The sequence below is a fragment of the Felis catus genome, chromosome A1 (assembly GCF_018350175.1).
Source record: "Felis catus isolate Fca126 chromosome A1, F.catus_Fca126_mat1.0, whole genome shotgun sequence".
Classification (NCBI taxonomy): Eukaryota; Metazoa; Chordata; class Mammalia; order Carnivora; family Felidae; genus Felis; species Felis catus.
The window spans coordinates 25,903,004-25,921,150 of record NC_058368.1 but is presented as its reverse complement, the minus strand read 5'-3'; the positions used below and the strand labels follow the sequence as shown (position 1 = coordinate 25,921,150).

The 18,147-nt window shown below is 39.0% G+C and overlaps 1 protein-coding gene across 1 annotated transcript in view; it reads right to left on the bottom strand.

The window, feature by feature from the left end:
• The window catches only part of NUFIP1 (nuclear FMR1 interacting protein 1), a 39,942-nt gene that overhangs the window by 10,281 nt on the left and 11,514 nt on the right, over positions 1-18,147 (bottom strand). The window contains exons 6-7 of the mRNA XM_023251699.2: positions 10,813-10,905; positions 4,542-4,735 (exon numbers count right to left, since the gene is read on the bottom strand). Coding sequence (XP_023107467.2) covers positions 4,542-4,735; positions 10,813-10,905 — 287 coding nt within the window. The remainder of the gene's footprint in view (positions 1-4,541; positions 4,736-10,812; positions 10,906-18,147) is intronic.

The window sequence follows — 18,147 nt, the reverse complement described above, 5'->3', positions numbered from 1 at the left end:
CTGCTGTCGTGTTTTAATGGTAACTTTCTATTTCCTTCATTTCTCCTACTTTTATCAATTAGAATTTGTCTGTAAAATCTGTTCTTCCTTCCTCATTTTTTATTTCTATCTGTATGGACTCATGGATATTTGTTCTCTGGGTTCTAATCTATTATTCTTTATTTTGTGGGTAGAATTGTTCCAACTTCGGCTCTTGGGAGCATTTTCCAGTTGGTCCCTACATCCTTTGGACACGCCTGCATCCTCACATTTTTCTGAGCACTTTCTTCCCTTCTGGCACTATTAAGGTGCTCTAGGTTCACTTTGTATCTTCTCTGTCCCAGCTCTATGGTCAATCATTTCTCCAAAAGGCCCTGGTTTCTTCAGTTTGACAACGGTAAAACCACAATATGGATGCCTGGTGAACTCACTACCAGGACTGTCACATAGTTCGCTGTACTTGAGTACCCTCCCCAGGGGTAAGAGCTAGGAGTCCACACGAGTGAACAATTGCTCCCCGCTTTCGTTCTCCCTCAGGCATGTTTTGGGAATCCATGATATGCAATAACACTTTGAAAAGGGGGATCGTCTTTTTGCCCCTATCAAAACAGTCCTCGACCATGACTTTTCATCTAAAAAAATAAATAAATAAAAAGCCATTCCCGAAGTCCCTTGGATCTACCAGCAGTTCAAACGCAGGCATTTTTAGCGGCTGCAAAGAGTATGCTGAAGGCATTGTACTGGCTGACAAAATAATACTCAACGAAAATTCACTCACTTTTTAACAAAAGCAGCCGAAACACCTCTCTAAACCAAAAATGCCAGTATAAAGATAGGAGCAATGAAGATGATAAAATCAAACTTTAAAATGATTACAAAATACTAGCTCAAATAATTTCTCTTACTGTTAAAACCCTAGCAATACTTTCCTTAGGGTAAACCTCACCTCAATCTCTCACACATCATATCATATGCCCTCTGACCAAAATACATATATATATAATAATCTAAAATTTATCACTGGACTATGAATTTCTTGAAAGCAGGGAGAAACTTCTCTAAATTACAATCCTGAACAAGCAGAATGTGGGACCTCAAGTAAATCCTTACTGAAATGAAAAGTGTGGAAAAAAATGCCCTCTGTAAGTCTTGCAGACTTTGTAAGTATAAACCCTAGGTGTAAACGCTTCCCATCTGGTTTCTTCCTACAACTTCTTTCTTTACGTGTCTCTCGCCTTCATCCCCCTCCTATTTCCTATAGCCTTTATGAAGCAAAACACAATTACACACTCTAGCTCCGTGAAGATTTATCGATTACGTACTCTAAAGAAAACGCAGTATGTTGAAAAAGTCACCCTAAAAAATGGAAACCTTGCTTTACAGTTTCCAACTCTCAAAAACAAGTATTAACAAGCATTCATGGCAACTGACATGCTAGCTTATTTTCTTATTTTCACATCTACCTTTTAAACGCCAGAAGCCCACCTACCTTAATGTCAGTGTAGAGACTGATGTCCCCCAGTGTTCTATGACAATAGCTATATTTATACTATACAACTGACAACTTGGATCTTTTTTGTTTTGTGGATGCTGAGGCACTTCAGTCGGCGATGCTTGACACGCATCATTGCCCAGCTCTTTTCTTTCTAGCTCAGACAACACTTACTAAAACCACATGTCAGGAAAGCCATAAAACAGGTTGTATACATACTTAAACAACAAATAAACATGGTCCCGACGAATGAGACACCAAAAACAGATTTGCAACAACACCTTGAGAGACGGGTTAGCAGAATATGCAAGGAACTATTAAAAAAAAAAAAAATACAGCACCATTAAGGACATCTAGTAACAACAGGCCATATTCAAAACTGATAAACCGGGAGACTCCAAATGATAGGCTTTCCCTGTGTAACAGTAAAGCACCCGCGCAATTAATGAGCGTTCACATACTGCCAACTATCACAAAAAACACTGGTTTTCTAAGCATGATCTGAAGTCTATAAAGATCCTTAAAAACTGTCCTTGTTTAAGATGTGAATGCCGATGTCTACATAAGGTTCTGAGCCTAAAAAAGGAGAAAAAAAAAAGTAAAGCATTGAGAAATCTTCATTGTAAAAGTGAAATTAGTGATGAAAACTGCCACCTGAGAGCATGAACAGGGCCATATTATTACAATGGTGCCCTGTCAACGATAACCTGGATAATGAGCATGACAACCGATCATAAGGTGGGCCGGCTCAGGCCCATGGAGAAGGAAGCTGCCTGCAAACAAGTGTAGGACTGGCAGATTGGAGAGCAGACACGCTGACAATATCTGGGCATGTGAAAATACGGTACACATAGCTTTTTGTAGCTACAACTGGAGTGAAAAGTTGAAGAACCAATGCTCTAAACACTGTTTTGGAAAATATAGAAGTCCAGAAGAAATCCCAGGTAAAGGATAACATAAATTTAAATGGAATCTCTCCCACAAAACAAAGCTGCCCTAATTTGATCGTTTTTTTTTTTAATTTCCTTAAAGAACATTATCATAAACTTAAAACTTACTTGTAAGAGTTTTATATTCAAGACTTACATAATCATCTTTGACCCTCAATATAGGTACATTGCTATCTTTCATCCTCAGTATAGGTAAAGGTTTCAACATTTAAACCAAAAAAATTACTTGAGATCCCTCATTTAACTGCTGCTAGGAATCTGACTAAATGCTTTCTACCATGAAGATGAAGGTATTTACACTGTTCTCACATCTAAAGTATCTCCTGAATACCTACATACAGGTTTAATAGAGCAAAATATATAATCATCTTTTTGTTGGTATTTCACCAGATCACCACATACTAAACTACTTCTTTAAAAATGAGAAAACAGAAGGGGTTCTTTCTGGCTCAGTCAATAGAGCATGAAACTCTTGATCTCAGGGTTGTGAGTTTGAACCCCACATTGTGTATAGAGATTACTTCAAAAAAGAGAAAGAAAACAGAATTACCCATCTACCAAAGCTAACAGGATGAAGACTATGCAACATTACAAAGTCCTTCAAATGTTCATTTAGAAAAGTACATGAAGAATTACATAATTTTCAAATTAGTAACTTACTAATTTTAACAGTAGTCTTTGTGTTTCAAGTATTTTAATGACACGAAAGTTTATACTTGAATACAGATGGTTTTTATCATCAAGGTCACACATTGTGAATCTGATGAAGTGTGTGTGGGCTCTAATATCTTTGAAGGGAAAAAATCAGTGCCCAAGAGTAAACAGCCCTGGCCCAGATGTCATCTGCCTTTTCCTTGCTATCAACAAGGATAAAAAGTTGCCTTTTCTAAACTCTCTCCTACATCTCAACTATCCTAGGCTCGTACAATATTTTTTTAGATAAATTCAGACTTCACATTTAGAGGAAGTATAGTGTCCGGTCGAGTCAGACTCTTAAATTCAAACTTTGGCTCTGGCATTAGCTAGCAGCTGCACTAAGGTAAACTCCTTACCCTGCGTCCCTCAGCTCTAAAATAGAAGTAGCAACAGTACCTATGCATTTGAAAAGGTTTGAGATGAGAAAAAGAGTTATTAACACGTACAAAGCACGTAGAGCACAGTAAGTACCTTACTCAATAAGTGTTAGTTGGTGTTAAAATAATTACTATCATTCTAACTAAATTCTATCTTATTCTTAGCCTAATACTCTCTTATACCAAGATCCCTTCCATCCTGATTTAGTCACTGAATGAGTGACCCCATCTCTTGCCATCCATAAGTTTAATAATTTGCCATGTGATTATCACAGAAGCCACTGTCTTCCAAGCAGAACAGAGCTTGCTAGCAAACTTCTAACGTAAAATCAGTCCACTCACTAATAACACTCCTTTGCAGAAGAGAACATACATACGTTATTGGAAGGAAAGATGGTAGAAGTATTTACACCTACATTTTTGTTTTTCAAGACACTTACATCTACATTTTTATTTTTCAGAAGGGAAAATGGAGCCTCAGAGGCTGGACGGTATCTCTATGTGGTTAGCAGCATTCTGGACCTTTAATTTTTCAACTTATTAAGCAAGAGTAAGGGAATTTAAGGCTAATATAAATATATTCTATGGGCTGAGGAAGAACAGTATCAAATACACTGAAATAATATCATTTACCCAAAGAGATTATGTTCACGCTTAGCTGCATAAATAATACTGGCTTCCGCTGGAATTACCCACTTCACTGGGGGAAAAATTAACATAACTGGAAGATTTTGAATCTATAGCATTGACACATTCAGAACAATCTTAAGAAAGTTCCCAAGATTACACCATACTATGACAATTATCCAATAAATACAACCTTCCTTTCATATCTGTCTGCCTCATGCACCCACTCCCCAAGATTCAGAAAAGATGACCTGAAATGAGGGTTTTGACAAGACACTCCCATTACAAAGAAAAAGAAAAGCATCATTCTACTTTTGTACATATTTGCCATCAAACTCTCCAAAAATAACACTGTGAAGAATCAAGTTCAGCACCATGGCCAGTAAGCTTATCAACATGCTGCTTTCCTGTTTAGCTTACCAGAGTCCGTGTTTACCAAAACACCCAGAGGGTCTGCATTTGCCTTGGGCGGATCTTCAGGCTTCGAATCACGCAAGCTACTACCAGATCCAGTGGCTGCTGTCTGTCCAACACAGTCATTTTTCCATTTGTGATGCCTGCCAGGACTTCTGATCTTTGCCATATGTGAATGTCTGGACATCCCCTTCATCTTGCTGGAGTGAGAAAAATGCAATTCTTAATATAAAAGGCACTGACCCCCCAAGAAAAAGAAAAAAAATTTTTTTTGAGAGAGAGACCACAAGAAAGCACCAGTGGGGGAAGGGCAGAGGGAGAGAGAAAGAGAGAATCTCAAGCAGGCTCCTGCCCAATGCAGAGCTCGATCTCAGGGCCATGAAATTATGACCTGAGCCAAAACCAAGAGTCTGACACTTAACACACTGAGCCACCCAGGTGCCCTCCCCCCAAGGAAAATTTAAAGGAGAGTACTGAATGTAAAAGAAACCTAGCCACCAAATCAATCATTTGTAGCCTATTACATTCAAGAGATAAAAGAAATAAACTCAATGGCTTCCACAGGGAACTATGGCAGAACTTTAATAAAATAACACATGACAATAAATACCACTTTATGAATTCCAAGATGCACAATTCCTCCCGTATTTTAACCCCTCTGAAAAGGGTCTATGTTGTATGATCAACAGGAGGTGAATTTAACTGGCAGAATTTTCATTCTGATTGTGCATAAAAGTGTTTCTTAAACTTACAAAGTGTGTTAACTCTTGTCTAGTCATTCTACAGGCATCTTAAAGTTTCTGACGCACTTACAAATATGCTGCCTTGTTTGATCTTCATGACAGCTCTTTGAAATTGGCTAGACAGGTACTACTCTCTTCACTTTGTAAGAGGATAAGCTTAAAGATCATAAACTGAGCACAGTTTCACAGCTATCTCAAATCAAGTGCCCTCTCAATGACTACAATTACTCATCTTAGAAGGAAAAACAATGCTTATACAAGCATATTCTAATGTAAGCTATGTATAGGGAAAAATTTCAAAAAAAGGTTTGTTACACATTCTCAATAGAAAATACAAAGTATCCTTTGGTGGGGATGAATTTTCACAAAAAATACATTTTTTTTTCTAATTTGTCATTTACCAGAATTCTTTTTTTGTTGTTTTTTTTTTGTTGTTGTTTGTTTGTTTTTCATTAATAATGGAGGCTGCAGTTAGGAATATAGAAATTAGAAATCTGGGTTCAAATCCCAATTTTGTCACTTACTAGCTGTGCCTCTTGGACAATATTAATATCCCTAAGTCTGCTTAATCCGTTGTTTGTAGAAAGGGAATCATAGACACATAGAATTAATATAAAGTGCCACACTGAGCCCTTAATAAATGGTAGTTATTACCATAACATTTTCTAAATAACTTGCTAAGCCAACATATTTGGTTAATATTTCTGTAATCCAAAGGTTCTTAATTCTTTTAGGGTCACCATAATCCTTACAAAGTCTCATTCCAAAAAATCATATATAGGCTCCAAATTTTGCAGAAAACCATGGACCAATTTCTAATGTGCAACCGCAGACGTCAGGCCTCAACAGTTTCATCACAGGTAAAACAAGTTAAGAGTCTTGCCTCTGGCTCACAGTCCCCATGAGGATGATGAAGAGATGCAACTTTCCATAGGCTCCCATTCACAGAAGCCTTCCTTGTATTCTGCTCCTACAGCACCTCACCACAGATGACTTCTAAATGATCATTTTTAAGGTATTCAGTAATAAGCAATGAATTAGAATGACTTTTTTTTAAAGATTGTTTTTTCAGTAATCTCTATACCCAACATGGGGTTCGAACTCACAACCCCAAGATCAAGAGTCTCATCATCTACTGACTGAGCCAGCCAAGTGCCCCTGGAATGACCTTTAGTTGACGAGATCAATAAGACTTCACTGAAAAGTGATGTATCTGGAAGTTGCACTGCCCCACCTTTGAGGGAGTAGTTCTTTACACAGTTGCCTAACAATCATTTACAGGGAAAAGTTTAGGGGCGCCTGGGTGGCTCAGTTGGTTGAGCATCTGAGTTCAGCCCAGGTCATGATCTCACAGTTGGTGAGTTCAAGTCCATCGAGCTCGTGCTGTCAGTGCAGAGCCTGCTTGGGATCCTCTGTCCCCCTCTCTCTGTACCTCCCCCACTTGCACTCTCTCAAAAAATAAATAAAACATTAAACATAAATAAATTAATTAATTAAATAAAAAGTTTATTTAATCAACACTTTAAAACACTTAAAGCATAACATAAGTTAAAGTGTAGATGCACATGAAGTGGAGAGATAAAGGAACAATTACAACTAAAAAGCTAATAGAGGGGGAGAGGAATATTAAGAAATTATTCAATTATTCCAAAAGGAGGCAAGGAAGGAAACAACAACAAAAAAACAGGACATGTAACAAAAAAAATTAGGGCACCTGGGTGGCTCAGTCGGTTAAGTGTCCAACTCTTGATTTCAGCTCAGGTCACGATCCCAGCCAAGGTTGTGGGATCGAGCCCCTCATCAGGCTCTGCGCTGAGGATGGAGCCTCCACTTATGATTCTCTCTCTCTCTCCCTCTGCCCCTCTCTCCCACTTGCATACTCTCTCTCTCTCTCTCTCTCAAAAAAAAAAAAAAAAAAAAGATACAAAAAGAAACGCAAAGAAAAACCTTTTCAGACACACAGAAGCTGAAAGAAGTCACCTCGAGCGGTTCTTTACTACAAGAAATGTCAAAGAAAGTGTTTTAGCAAAAGGAAAATGCTATTAGACAAAAAGATGGATCACCATTAAAGAATGAAGAGTACCAGAAATGGTAAATATGTAGGTACCCCAGCCATCAGCCAGGCTAGATCAGCCATCAGCCTACCAAACCCCAGCTGTGACTGAACTTTGTCAAGATCTAACTGAACCCCAACTGACTCCAGATGTCTGAGCAATTAATACTTGCTATTTTATTGGGGGGAAAAAAGGACACTCATTAAGAGAGTAAAAAGGCAAGTCACAAGTTGTGAGGATATATTTGCATATATACACTCTACTCAAAATAGGATTTGTATCTAAGTAAATAACTCCTACAAATCAAGAAAAGCAACCCAATTAAAAACTGGTCGAAAACTTGAACTGGCACTTCACAAGAAAATAGCAAAATGCTGATAAGCAAATAAAAAGGTGTCCAACATCAGCGGCACCTGGGTGGTTTGGTCAGTTGAACGTCCAACTTTTGATCTGGGCTCAGGTCATGATCCTAGGGTTGTGGAACTGAGCCCTGCGTCAGGCTCTGCACTGAGCATGGAGCCTGCTTGAGATTCTCTCTCCCTGCCCCACCCCTCTTCCCTGCTCACACACTCTTGCTCTCACTCTCTCTACCTAAAATAAAAATGGGGGGGGGGTGGTGCCTGAGTGGCTCAGTCAGTTAAGCGTCCAGACTCTTGATTCTGGCTCACTCACGGTTTGTGAGTTCAAGCCCCGTGTCGGTCTCTGCACACCCAGCATGGAGTCTGCTTGGGATTCTCTCTCCAACCCCTCTCCGCCCCTCCCCTACTCACACTCTCTCAAAATAAATCAACTTTTTTTAAAAATAAAAATTAAAATAAAATAAAAATAAAAATAGGGGCAACATGGGTGGCTCAGTTGGTTGGGCATCTGACCTGATTTCGACTCAGGTCATGATCTCATAGTTCACTGGATTAAGCCCACGTCAGGCTCCATGCTAACAGCATGAAAGCCTGCTTGGGATTCTCTCTGTCTCTCTCTCTCTCTCTCTCTCTCTCTCTCTCTCTCTCTCTGCCCCTCCCCCACTCACACACACTCTCTCTTGCTCTGTCCCTCTCAAAATAAATAAACTTAAAAAAATTTTTTCTTAACTTTTAAAAAAGGTGTCCAACATCATTAGTCAAGAGAGAAATGGCATGACATGAGGAAAAGGCATAACTAAGCATTAGTCAAGAAACAAGGGCAATTAGATACACAATCAGTACGAGTGTAAATTGGTAAAACCATTATGGAAAACTGTTCGGCTTTACCTATCAAAGCTAAACATACAGATGCCCAATGATCCAGCATATATATGACCAGTGAAAATGAGTACTTATGTTCCCAAAAGACATGTAAAGGAATGTTCGGGGTGCCTGGGTGGCTCAGTTGGTTAAGTCTGACTTCCACTCAGGTCATAATCTCACAGTTCGTGAGTTTGAGCCCTGCGTTGGGCTCTGCACTGACAGTGCAAAGCATGCTTGGGATTTTCTCTCTCTCAAAATAAATAAACTTAAAAAAAAAAAAAAAAAAAAAAGGATGTTCATTGGTAACAGCTTATTCATAATAATCCACACTGGAAACAACCCTAATGTCCAACAGTAGAATGGATATTCTTACAAATGAGTTCTACACAAGAATGAACAGTTTATAGCTATACATAAAATGAATGAATACAACAAAATAATTCTGAACCATAGAAATCTTACACCAAAGAACATATATTATATGATTTTTATATGAGGTTCCAAGAGCAGGCAAAATAAATCTGTGATGACAGAAATCAGAAGAGAGGTCATCTTTGCAGAGAGGCATCGAACTAGGGAGAGCTTAAGAGAGATTTATGAGACGAAGACATTTTGTATATTAATCTGTGTGGAGGTTGCATGGATGTATAGGTGTATGTGGGTATGTGTATAAATCCGAGTTGTACACCTGAGATTTACAGATTTTATTTATATTAAAAATAAACTTTAGCAAAAAAATAAAATGGAAACAATTTTTTTTAATTTTTTTTTTTAATGCTTATTATTTTTGAGAGAGAGACAGAGAGCAGCAGGGAAGGGGTAGAGAGAGGGGGAGACACAGAATCGGAAGCAGGCTCCGGGCTCCAAACTGTTAGCACACAGCCCGACGCGGGGCTCAAACTCACGGACCGTGAGATCATGACCTGAGCTGTAGTCAGCCGTCCAACCGACCGAGCCACCCAGGGGCCCCAAAATGGAAACAATTTTGAACAAACTTCTATGAAGGTGAGGGACTAGGGAAAACAGGGCATCTCATAGACCGCTGGTGGGAGAGCAAGCTATGACAGTTATTTGGCAGTTAACCATTAATACCGCAAATATACATTTTATCTTTTGACTCAGCAAATCCACTTCTAGGAATCCATCCTTAGAAGTATTTGTACATGTGTAAAATGTATGTGCAGGCCAAGCATGGCATATTTTTATTCGTAAAAGATTGGTAAAAACTTAAGTACCTGTCAACGGGAAATTAGTTTTAGAAAAGAAAAAAACAAAAACAATAAAAACCCTGTGGGTTACCCTTAGGATTCTATACATCCTTGAAGAATGAGGAGGCTTGTTATTTATTAATATGGGACAATCTCCCAATATATCATTTGGCTAAAAAAGCAAGATATAGAAATAGTGTCAAAAAAGGAGAAAGAGAACAAAAGACTACTATCTTATGTGCTACATGAAGTATCTCTGGAAGGAAAAATGGGTTGTCTCTGAGAAGGACAACTGTTTAGCTAGGAGACAAAGACAGAAAATACTTATTAACAAGTCTTTGTGAAAACCACGTGAATATGGGGTATTATCTGTTTAAAAACATAAAGAAATCCTGAAGTTAAAAATTTATAAAAGCAAAGATTTCAGAATCAGAAATGTAGAAATTTTAAGATTTTGGTGTATGCTCGTTTATTAATTTTAAGCATACTCATTTAAAATAAGCATTGAGGGGCGCCTGGGTGGCTCAGTCAGTTAAGCGTCCAACTTCAGCTCAGGTCACAATCTCGCGGTCCGTGAGTTCGAGCCCCGCATCGGGCTCTGGGCTGATGGCTCAGAGCCTGGAGCCTGCTTCCGATTCTGTGTCTCCCTCTCTCTCTCTGCCCCTCCCCCATTCATGCTCTGTCTCGCTCTGTCTCAAAAATAAACATTAAAAAAAAAAATTAAAAAAATAAATAAATAAAATAAAATAAAATAAAATAAAATAAAATAAAATAAAATAAGCATTGAGTTGGGGTGCTGGGTGGCTCAGTCTGTTGAGCCCCCGACTCTTGATTTTGGCACAGGTTAGGACGTCATGGTTTGTGAGTTCAAGCCCCATGTCTGGCTCTGTACTGAGAGCATGGAGTCTGCTTGGGATTCTCTCCTCCCCCTGCCCCTCCCTGGCTTGTGCACATGGGGGCACGCTCTCTCTCTCAAAATAAAGAAATAAACATTTAAAAAAATAAAATAAAATAAGCATTGAGAATGCAAGCGATTTTAAGGAACTTACCCATACTGTGTTGTTGTCAAAACTGCTCCTCTCTTTTCCTTTTCAAGTTTTAATTTTTTCTTTCTTTCAATATTGGCCAGAGTCGGGTAGTTTCTAGAAAACAATAAAAACCAATTATAAAAGGGCTTTTAGAGTACAAATTTAATTATCTAATCAAGCAATTACTGCATTTAGCAATTTCTGTTTATTTAATAACTAATACAATAAATCATTTTAAACCTTTAATTCTTTCTAGAATTTTTTAAGAGAAAAAAAGTAGACTGTGACAATGCTACTCAAGTAGACCAGCTGTCAGTCCACAAACTGTCACCAATCAATGAGTAGATAAGGAGCTTATACGAGAATTTGAATTAAATATATCATAAAATGTGCTCAAACTGATATAGTTCATTTATTTGTCATTTATCCATAAATACTATTTAAAAAATGTAAGTCTATGCAATTACTTATGCAAATACATACGAGGTACACCCAAAGTTACCAAAATGAGGAAGAAACAGTTCTCAAAAAAAGATAAGAAAAGCACACAAATAGCTATTACAAAGGGCAAAATATAATAAAAGTACCCCAAAGAGGTACAAAGACTGGGTGGGAGGAAATGATCATATCCAGCAGGAGAAATCCGGAAGAAAGATGAAAGAAATTAGTCTTACATGGTGTTAATAAACAGAAATCAGATGGAAAAGCTTCAGTGTTCTAAGCAGAATAAACAATACAAACAAACCAAAGCCTCAGAAGGTGTGCAAGATATCCAGGGAATGGCAAGTGGTTCATTTTGTACGAAACAGTTACAAGCAATCAGACAGAAAGGGAGGCTGAGGCCATTAAATGTGCCTTGAAACCAGACTAGAAAGTTTATAGTTATTTCAGTGACAGTAGGGAGCCACGGAAAGTTATGAACAGGGAGAGCTATGTGTAAGGCAGTGATTAAGATTAAATCTGACAGCAATGTGCAAGATGAATTGCTCTGACAAAGCTTTCTTTGTTCCTTGGCACAGTCGTGTGGAGATGCAAACTCTGGTGGTGAGGGGAACAGATCTTAGGAGTATAAAAAAAGCACAGACAGAGGGGGAACACAGCTCTCTACCACTCAGCTTGGCTGGTCATCAGAGTAAATATTTTAAGAAATATCAACAAATTGTGTTCTGCCATTGTTTCTGGGACATTGTTTCCACCCCCAACTTCCCTTTTTTTTTTGTTTTTGTTTTTTTTTTTTGTTTTTTAACACCTGCATCACTGATTTGAATGGCACAGACAATATGAAGCCTTTGGGTTGGCCACATTGGAAGATAAGAATGGAAATGACATTGAGTAAGTGGTGAAATAATCAGAAAAAAGGCAATGAATTTCAATGAGGACCGTGCAAAGCAATCTATTCAGCCAAGGAAAGTAAACTCCATAAATAAAAGATGATGAATGTACAAGCTATAAATAAACATAAGAGGAGAAGATCAAGGTCATAGGAGACAAAAATCTGACAGCCAGTCAGCACCATATGACTGGACTTTTGGAAAGCAAACATAATCTAAGGTTATGTGAAATGGAGTCTGGCATATGTACAAGTGTGAAATCTTCCTCTCATGATATTCAAAAGTCGTCAGAAACTCTCAGGGCACTGTGTTCAGTTTTGTGCCCCTACACTGAAAAGGAATGTTGAGGAAAAATAAAACTTGGAAGGGATTCAGAAGAGATTCAAAGATGATTAACAAGATGAAAAAGAAAACCTCTGAAGAAAGATGAAAGGAACTGGAACTATTTGCAGCCTTTAAAAGAGGAAGAGAAATGACAATAAACGCTCTTACGGAAAGGATGGCAGCCAGCTGGTCCCAATCTGAAGACAGAAATACGCAGACGCAGAAATGGTGAGGAAAACGGTGATGACGTTCACAGGCCCCACAGTGTCTAGGCAAGTGACTCACAGCCACTCAACACCCTTCACATCTCCGAAATTCACTTCTTCTTACTATGAATGTCTCTTCAACACTTTTCTTCTGAGTACTGCAGCCCCTGACCATGTTGAGCCACACGCCAAGCACTAAAGACTTGGTGCTACAGTGGGCCACGAACAAGCAAACAGAGGCTACCTACGTGCTTCCCAAAGGTAAAGAATGTAAATGTGATAGCAAGGGGATTTTAGGTGAGATAAGAAAGAATTCCTTAAGACATCAAGGAGGTTGCGCAAACTCCGATGGTGGAAGTCTTTTAAAACAGCTCACTTTGCTTCTAGCCGATACTAAAGTAACACTTTCCTAAAGGTAACGGCTCTTTTAATATCCCTTGAAAAGCTGTAAGATTCCATTTTTCAGTGCTTGAATTAATAAAACCCTCTTCCAAATTTATGCTATTCCTATTTACACATTCCCGAAGACTAAAAACTAGGAAAAGCAAGGGCACTAGAAAGCAAATTATCCAAAAAAAAGGAAAACCAGAAACACAAGACCTTGTTACATATAGAGCAACATTAATACTGAAACACAAGAATAAGGAAGAGTTTGCAGCTTTGATTAAAAAAGCCATATGCCCTTTTTCCTTCTCCTCCTTCTTTCCTGTCTTCCCTACTCTGTCTTCCCCTTGCCTCAGCCTTTAGCCTGCAGTGATGATCCTTAAGCACTGAGGTCGATAAATGGTCAAAACTATGCCAACCGTGATCTCGGCACACATCATTCTGGTCATACTCTGACTCTTTCCTTCTCAAATCACCACCCATTTGTTGACTTTTCCCCTAAGCTTATTCTCTATATAAACACAACCCTTCTTTACTGGCACTGACCCACAACTGCTTCCACACAAGCCATACTACCGTATTTTTATTTCAAAGTCTTTCTGGACTTCAAAAAGACGTAGCATGTTTTAGAAGCAGACCCCCTCTGTTGGAATTCTGAAAGAACTGGGGTTACAATTTAAAAGAATTTCCTCAGCACCACAGTAACTAGTGAAACATATATCACATAACTACTCCACCTAGTGGACTCCCTGTCTACTGTGAAATATGTTTCAACGTTTCTAGCAAACTTCCACCGCTGTTTCCAGATAGAGTCTGTGTTCTAGAATGCCAAATCACAGCATTTATACCTCAAAGGTCAGGAATTAAGAAAGAATTGCTTCTGGCAGGGGGGGTTGCAGACTATTAGCAGAAAGCCTTAAAGTTGTTTTTTGGTTTTTTATTTTGAGAGAGAGAGTGTGCAGCATGCATGTGCAAGCAGGGGAGGGGCAGAGAGAGAAGGAAAGAGAGCATCCCAGGCAGGCTCCACGCTGTCAGCACAGAGCCTAACGTGGGACTCGATCCCATGAACCGGGAGATCGTGACCTGAGCTGAAATCAAGAATTGGACACTCCACTGACTGAGCCACCCACGCACCCCAGAAAGCCTTAAAGTTTTTATTAAATTTTTTTTTCAACGTTGATTTATTTTTGGGACAGAGAGAGACAGAGCATGAACGGGGGAGGGGCAGAGAGAGAGGGAGACACAGAATCGGAAACAGGCTCCAGGCTCTGAGCCATCAGCCCAGAGCCCGACGCGGGGCTCGAACTCACGGACCGCGATATCGTGACCTGGCTGAAGTCGGACGCTTAACCGACTGCGCCACCCAGGTGCCCCTAAAGTTTTTTTTGTTTTTGTTTTTTTTTAATTTTTTTTTCAATGTTTATTTATTTTTGGGACAGAGAGAGGCAGAGCATGAACGGGGGAGGGGCAGAGAGAGAGGGAGACACAGAATCGGAAACAGGCTCCAGGCTCCGAGCCATCAGCCCAGAGCCCGACGCGGGGCTCGAACCCACGGACCGCGAGATCGTGACCTGGCTGAAGTCGGACGCTTAACCGACTGCGCCACCCAGGCGCCCCAACCCCTAAAGTTTTTAAACACAGTAGGCATCTCCAAGTTTGGCTGGATAAAGGAATAAACGTAAAGATGTACTTCCTTTAAAGATAAACCAAATCTTCAGCATTTTCTTCCAACTCCAAAATTCTTACTGTACGAAAATCTTTTACAACGTTTTTTAACATAGCAATTACATAAAGGCTTTACCTTCCCTGTATGTCAAAGAATACAATGCCTTCCTCAGAAAGAAGGTAACACTCAAAAGATAAAATTCAAGACATAAGGATTATTCTGCCACATTGATGTGAAATTTATTCTTTTTAGGCCTTCAAATAACATTTTTTAATAGAGAATGATAGAATTTTAAAACGTAAATATATTTTTATAATTGGTTTTTTAAAAACTGCTAGTGGAAAGAATATTCACATACTCTTAAGAGATCTATCAAATGTACCGAAAAAGAAATGTTTCCCATGCTTTTTATTAATAAAGTACACTTAGAGAAACAATGTATGAATATTTTCAGAGAAAGAACTTGAGGAACAAGATATGGAATAACCTCAGATGAATCAGCAAGTGCGAAGGGATCATCTCAGAGCACTTTATTTTTTTTTTTAATGTTTTTATTTATTTTTGCGACAGAGAGAGACAGAGCATGAGCAGGGGAGGGGCAGAGAGAGAGGGAGACACAGAATCCGAAGCAGGCTCCCGGCTCTGAGCTGTCAGCACAGAGCCCGATGCGGGGCTCGAACCCACAGACTATGAGATCATGACCTGAGCTGAAGTTGGACGCTTAACCGACTGAGACACCCAGGTGCCCCACAGAGCACTTTATTAATAAGGCAACATCACAGGTATAAACTTCATCCCAAGTTGTCATCCTCACCCAATATCCTCATTCTCTTTCAACATCTCTAAATTTCACAAATCCGTAACTTCATTTATTCACTCCACAGGTTGACTCATTCCTTTCCCAAGGCATTTCTGTCCACTGTCATGGGATACTTTCAGCCTACATTCTAAAAACTAGAACTATACTCTATCCCCTCTGCCCCCACCTATCTTACATAAAAATCATCACCAATAAGCATATTAAACACTTGTTCAAGTCCATCCTTTATTCAGGACAGAGCTGCTTCCAAATACCACTTAAGAGGTTTGAAATTTAAAAAAAAAAAAAAAAAAAAGAGTTTTGAAATTCAAGGAGCTTTAAACTTGGCCACCAAGCACCGAGGCAAACACTACGAACTGCCTGTTCTCCCCTCTTCCTTAACAATTTCATTTGGGGATGCTCCACCAACTCTGTCGTCACTAAAAGTGGTCAAGCAACCCACTTATAGCCAATGAGCGCTACGTGGGAGTCTCTTGGTCGGGTCTAAAAACAGAGCTACTGTTCTGCCAACGAAAAGAGGCAAACTCAGCTTTGTGTGTCTTTTGCCTTTTTCTTGTCGTCTTGCCTAGAATGAGGGCTTAATATTTGGATATGCAGGAACCTTCTAGTGGACATGAAGAAAGCCACCTACTAAGGGGCAACAAGGAAGAAAATGTGCCTGATGGTGCTGCTAAGCAGCAGTAGCCCCAGACTTTTTTTTCCACTTGGGAAAAATAGACCTCTTTGTGCTAAGCTAAGATAGTAAGGTTGCTGATCCATTTACTGAAACAGGATCCTAACTGATGTAATCACCAGTGCATCCGAGCCATCCTCTTTGATCCGAATGCTGTCCATGCCCAACTAGGCATATCTGGATTTAAAAACTTGCCTCCTAAAAGCAGTTCCTTATAAAGTTAAACATACGCTTCTTATAAAGTTATACATATGCTCATCCTATGACAAATCAATCCCACTCTCAGGTATTTACCCGAGTCAAAAAAAAAAAAAAAAAGTCTAAACAAAACAAAGACCTGTACATCAATGTTTACAAAAGCTTTACTCATAATTGCCAAATACTGGTAACATCCCAATGTCCCTCAGCTGAGAAGTAAATGAACAAATTGTGGTACATCCATACAGTGGAACAGCACAGCAACAGAAAGGGACGAACCACTACCACATACAACAATATAAATGAATCTCAAAGGCACTGTGCTAATAAGCAAGAGTCAGACTCAAAAAGTCACACACCGTATGATTCCATCGACACGATATTCTGCAAAGGCACAAACACATCAACGAGAAATGTATCAGCGGTTGTCAGGGGCTAGAGCTGGGCTAGAAGTTGACCACATCGGGCATGAGGGGATGTGGGGGGATAATGGAATAGTGCTATACCTTGACTGTGGTGGTGATCACACGACTATACACATCTGTCAGAACTATGCATTAAAAAGGATGAATTTCACTGTGTAGACAACATACCTTAAAATCAATGGGGACGAGTAAAAACTAATTTGTAAAACAAATTAGTAACCCTGCCTGCCTTCCAAAGATTCCAAGTACACCTTAACCAGTCATTATTATCCCTACATGGCTAAAATTCAGCCTTTAGTTGCCTGTGGTCTCATGGCCACCTCACATATATTTATCTTAGAGCTCATATTAGGTTAAGAGTCTGAAAGGCAAGTGTCTACTGCTTTAAGTTTTTGGTGACCTCAGCCACATACAATGTTTGCCTTTTGAAATACTGAATGTTTCTAGTTTTTAAGCTAACCGATTGTCAAGAAGTTAGTCAAACACACGTTAACATAAATTCAAAGGGTACTAGGATTTCTTGCTACCATTAGAAAGTCAAACTAGCCTTCTACTAGGGATTCTACACATGCTACCTAAGCTGGTTTTCATCTTCAAAGGCTAAAGCATTTTTTACACAAAACCACAAGGGGGCATAGTTCATATGCACGTGGGGAAAGCTACTTTAGAAAAGAAATGCATTCAGACACACATCAATTTGGCTGGTCTAGTGATGGTCTGTCCTATGTGGTGAGAATTTAATGTTCAAAACCACAGAAGTTTAAGTACTATTAGCTATTATTACTGGCTTCCAACCACAATTATTAATCAGATCAACACATTTCTGCCCAATTTCTTTAAAAACGACAAAAGTAAAAAAATAAATAAATAAAAACAACAAAGGTATGGTTTAAAACAGGAATTAAAAATATGAATCTCAGCAAAATTTCTACAAACACTTACTTGGATATACCATAAGAGAATTACACCCATAATAAAAACATTTTCCAGTCCCATAAACATATACCAACATTTACAAACATCCCTTAGATCTATGGCACCAGGAGGTAAAACAGCCACATATTTATATTTCTAAAGACTATAATTTAGTTTTTTTTTTTTTTTAAAAGACACATATGCAAAGAAGTTCATTAATAGGATCATAAGGGACATCTGTATTAAAGTGGCAGACAGAAAAGAAGGACAAGATAGTCCTCTAGCCAGATGGAGGGGAAAAAAGCCCTCAAGAGGCAGGATTTAGCTGATCTAAGGGCAAAACTCAAAGATAGAGTAGGTAAGATTTTTCTAGAAGTAACCACATGAGCAAAACTGAAGCTGAAAGGCCAGAAA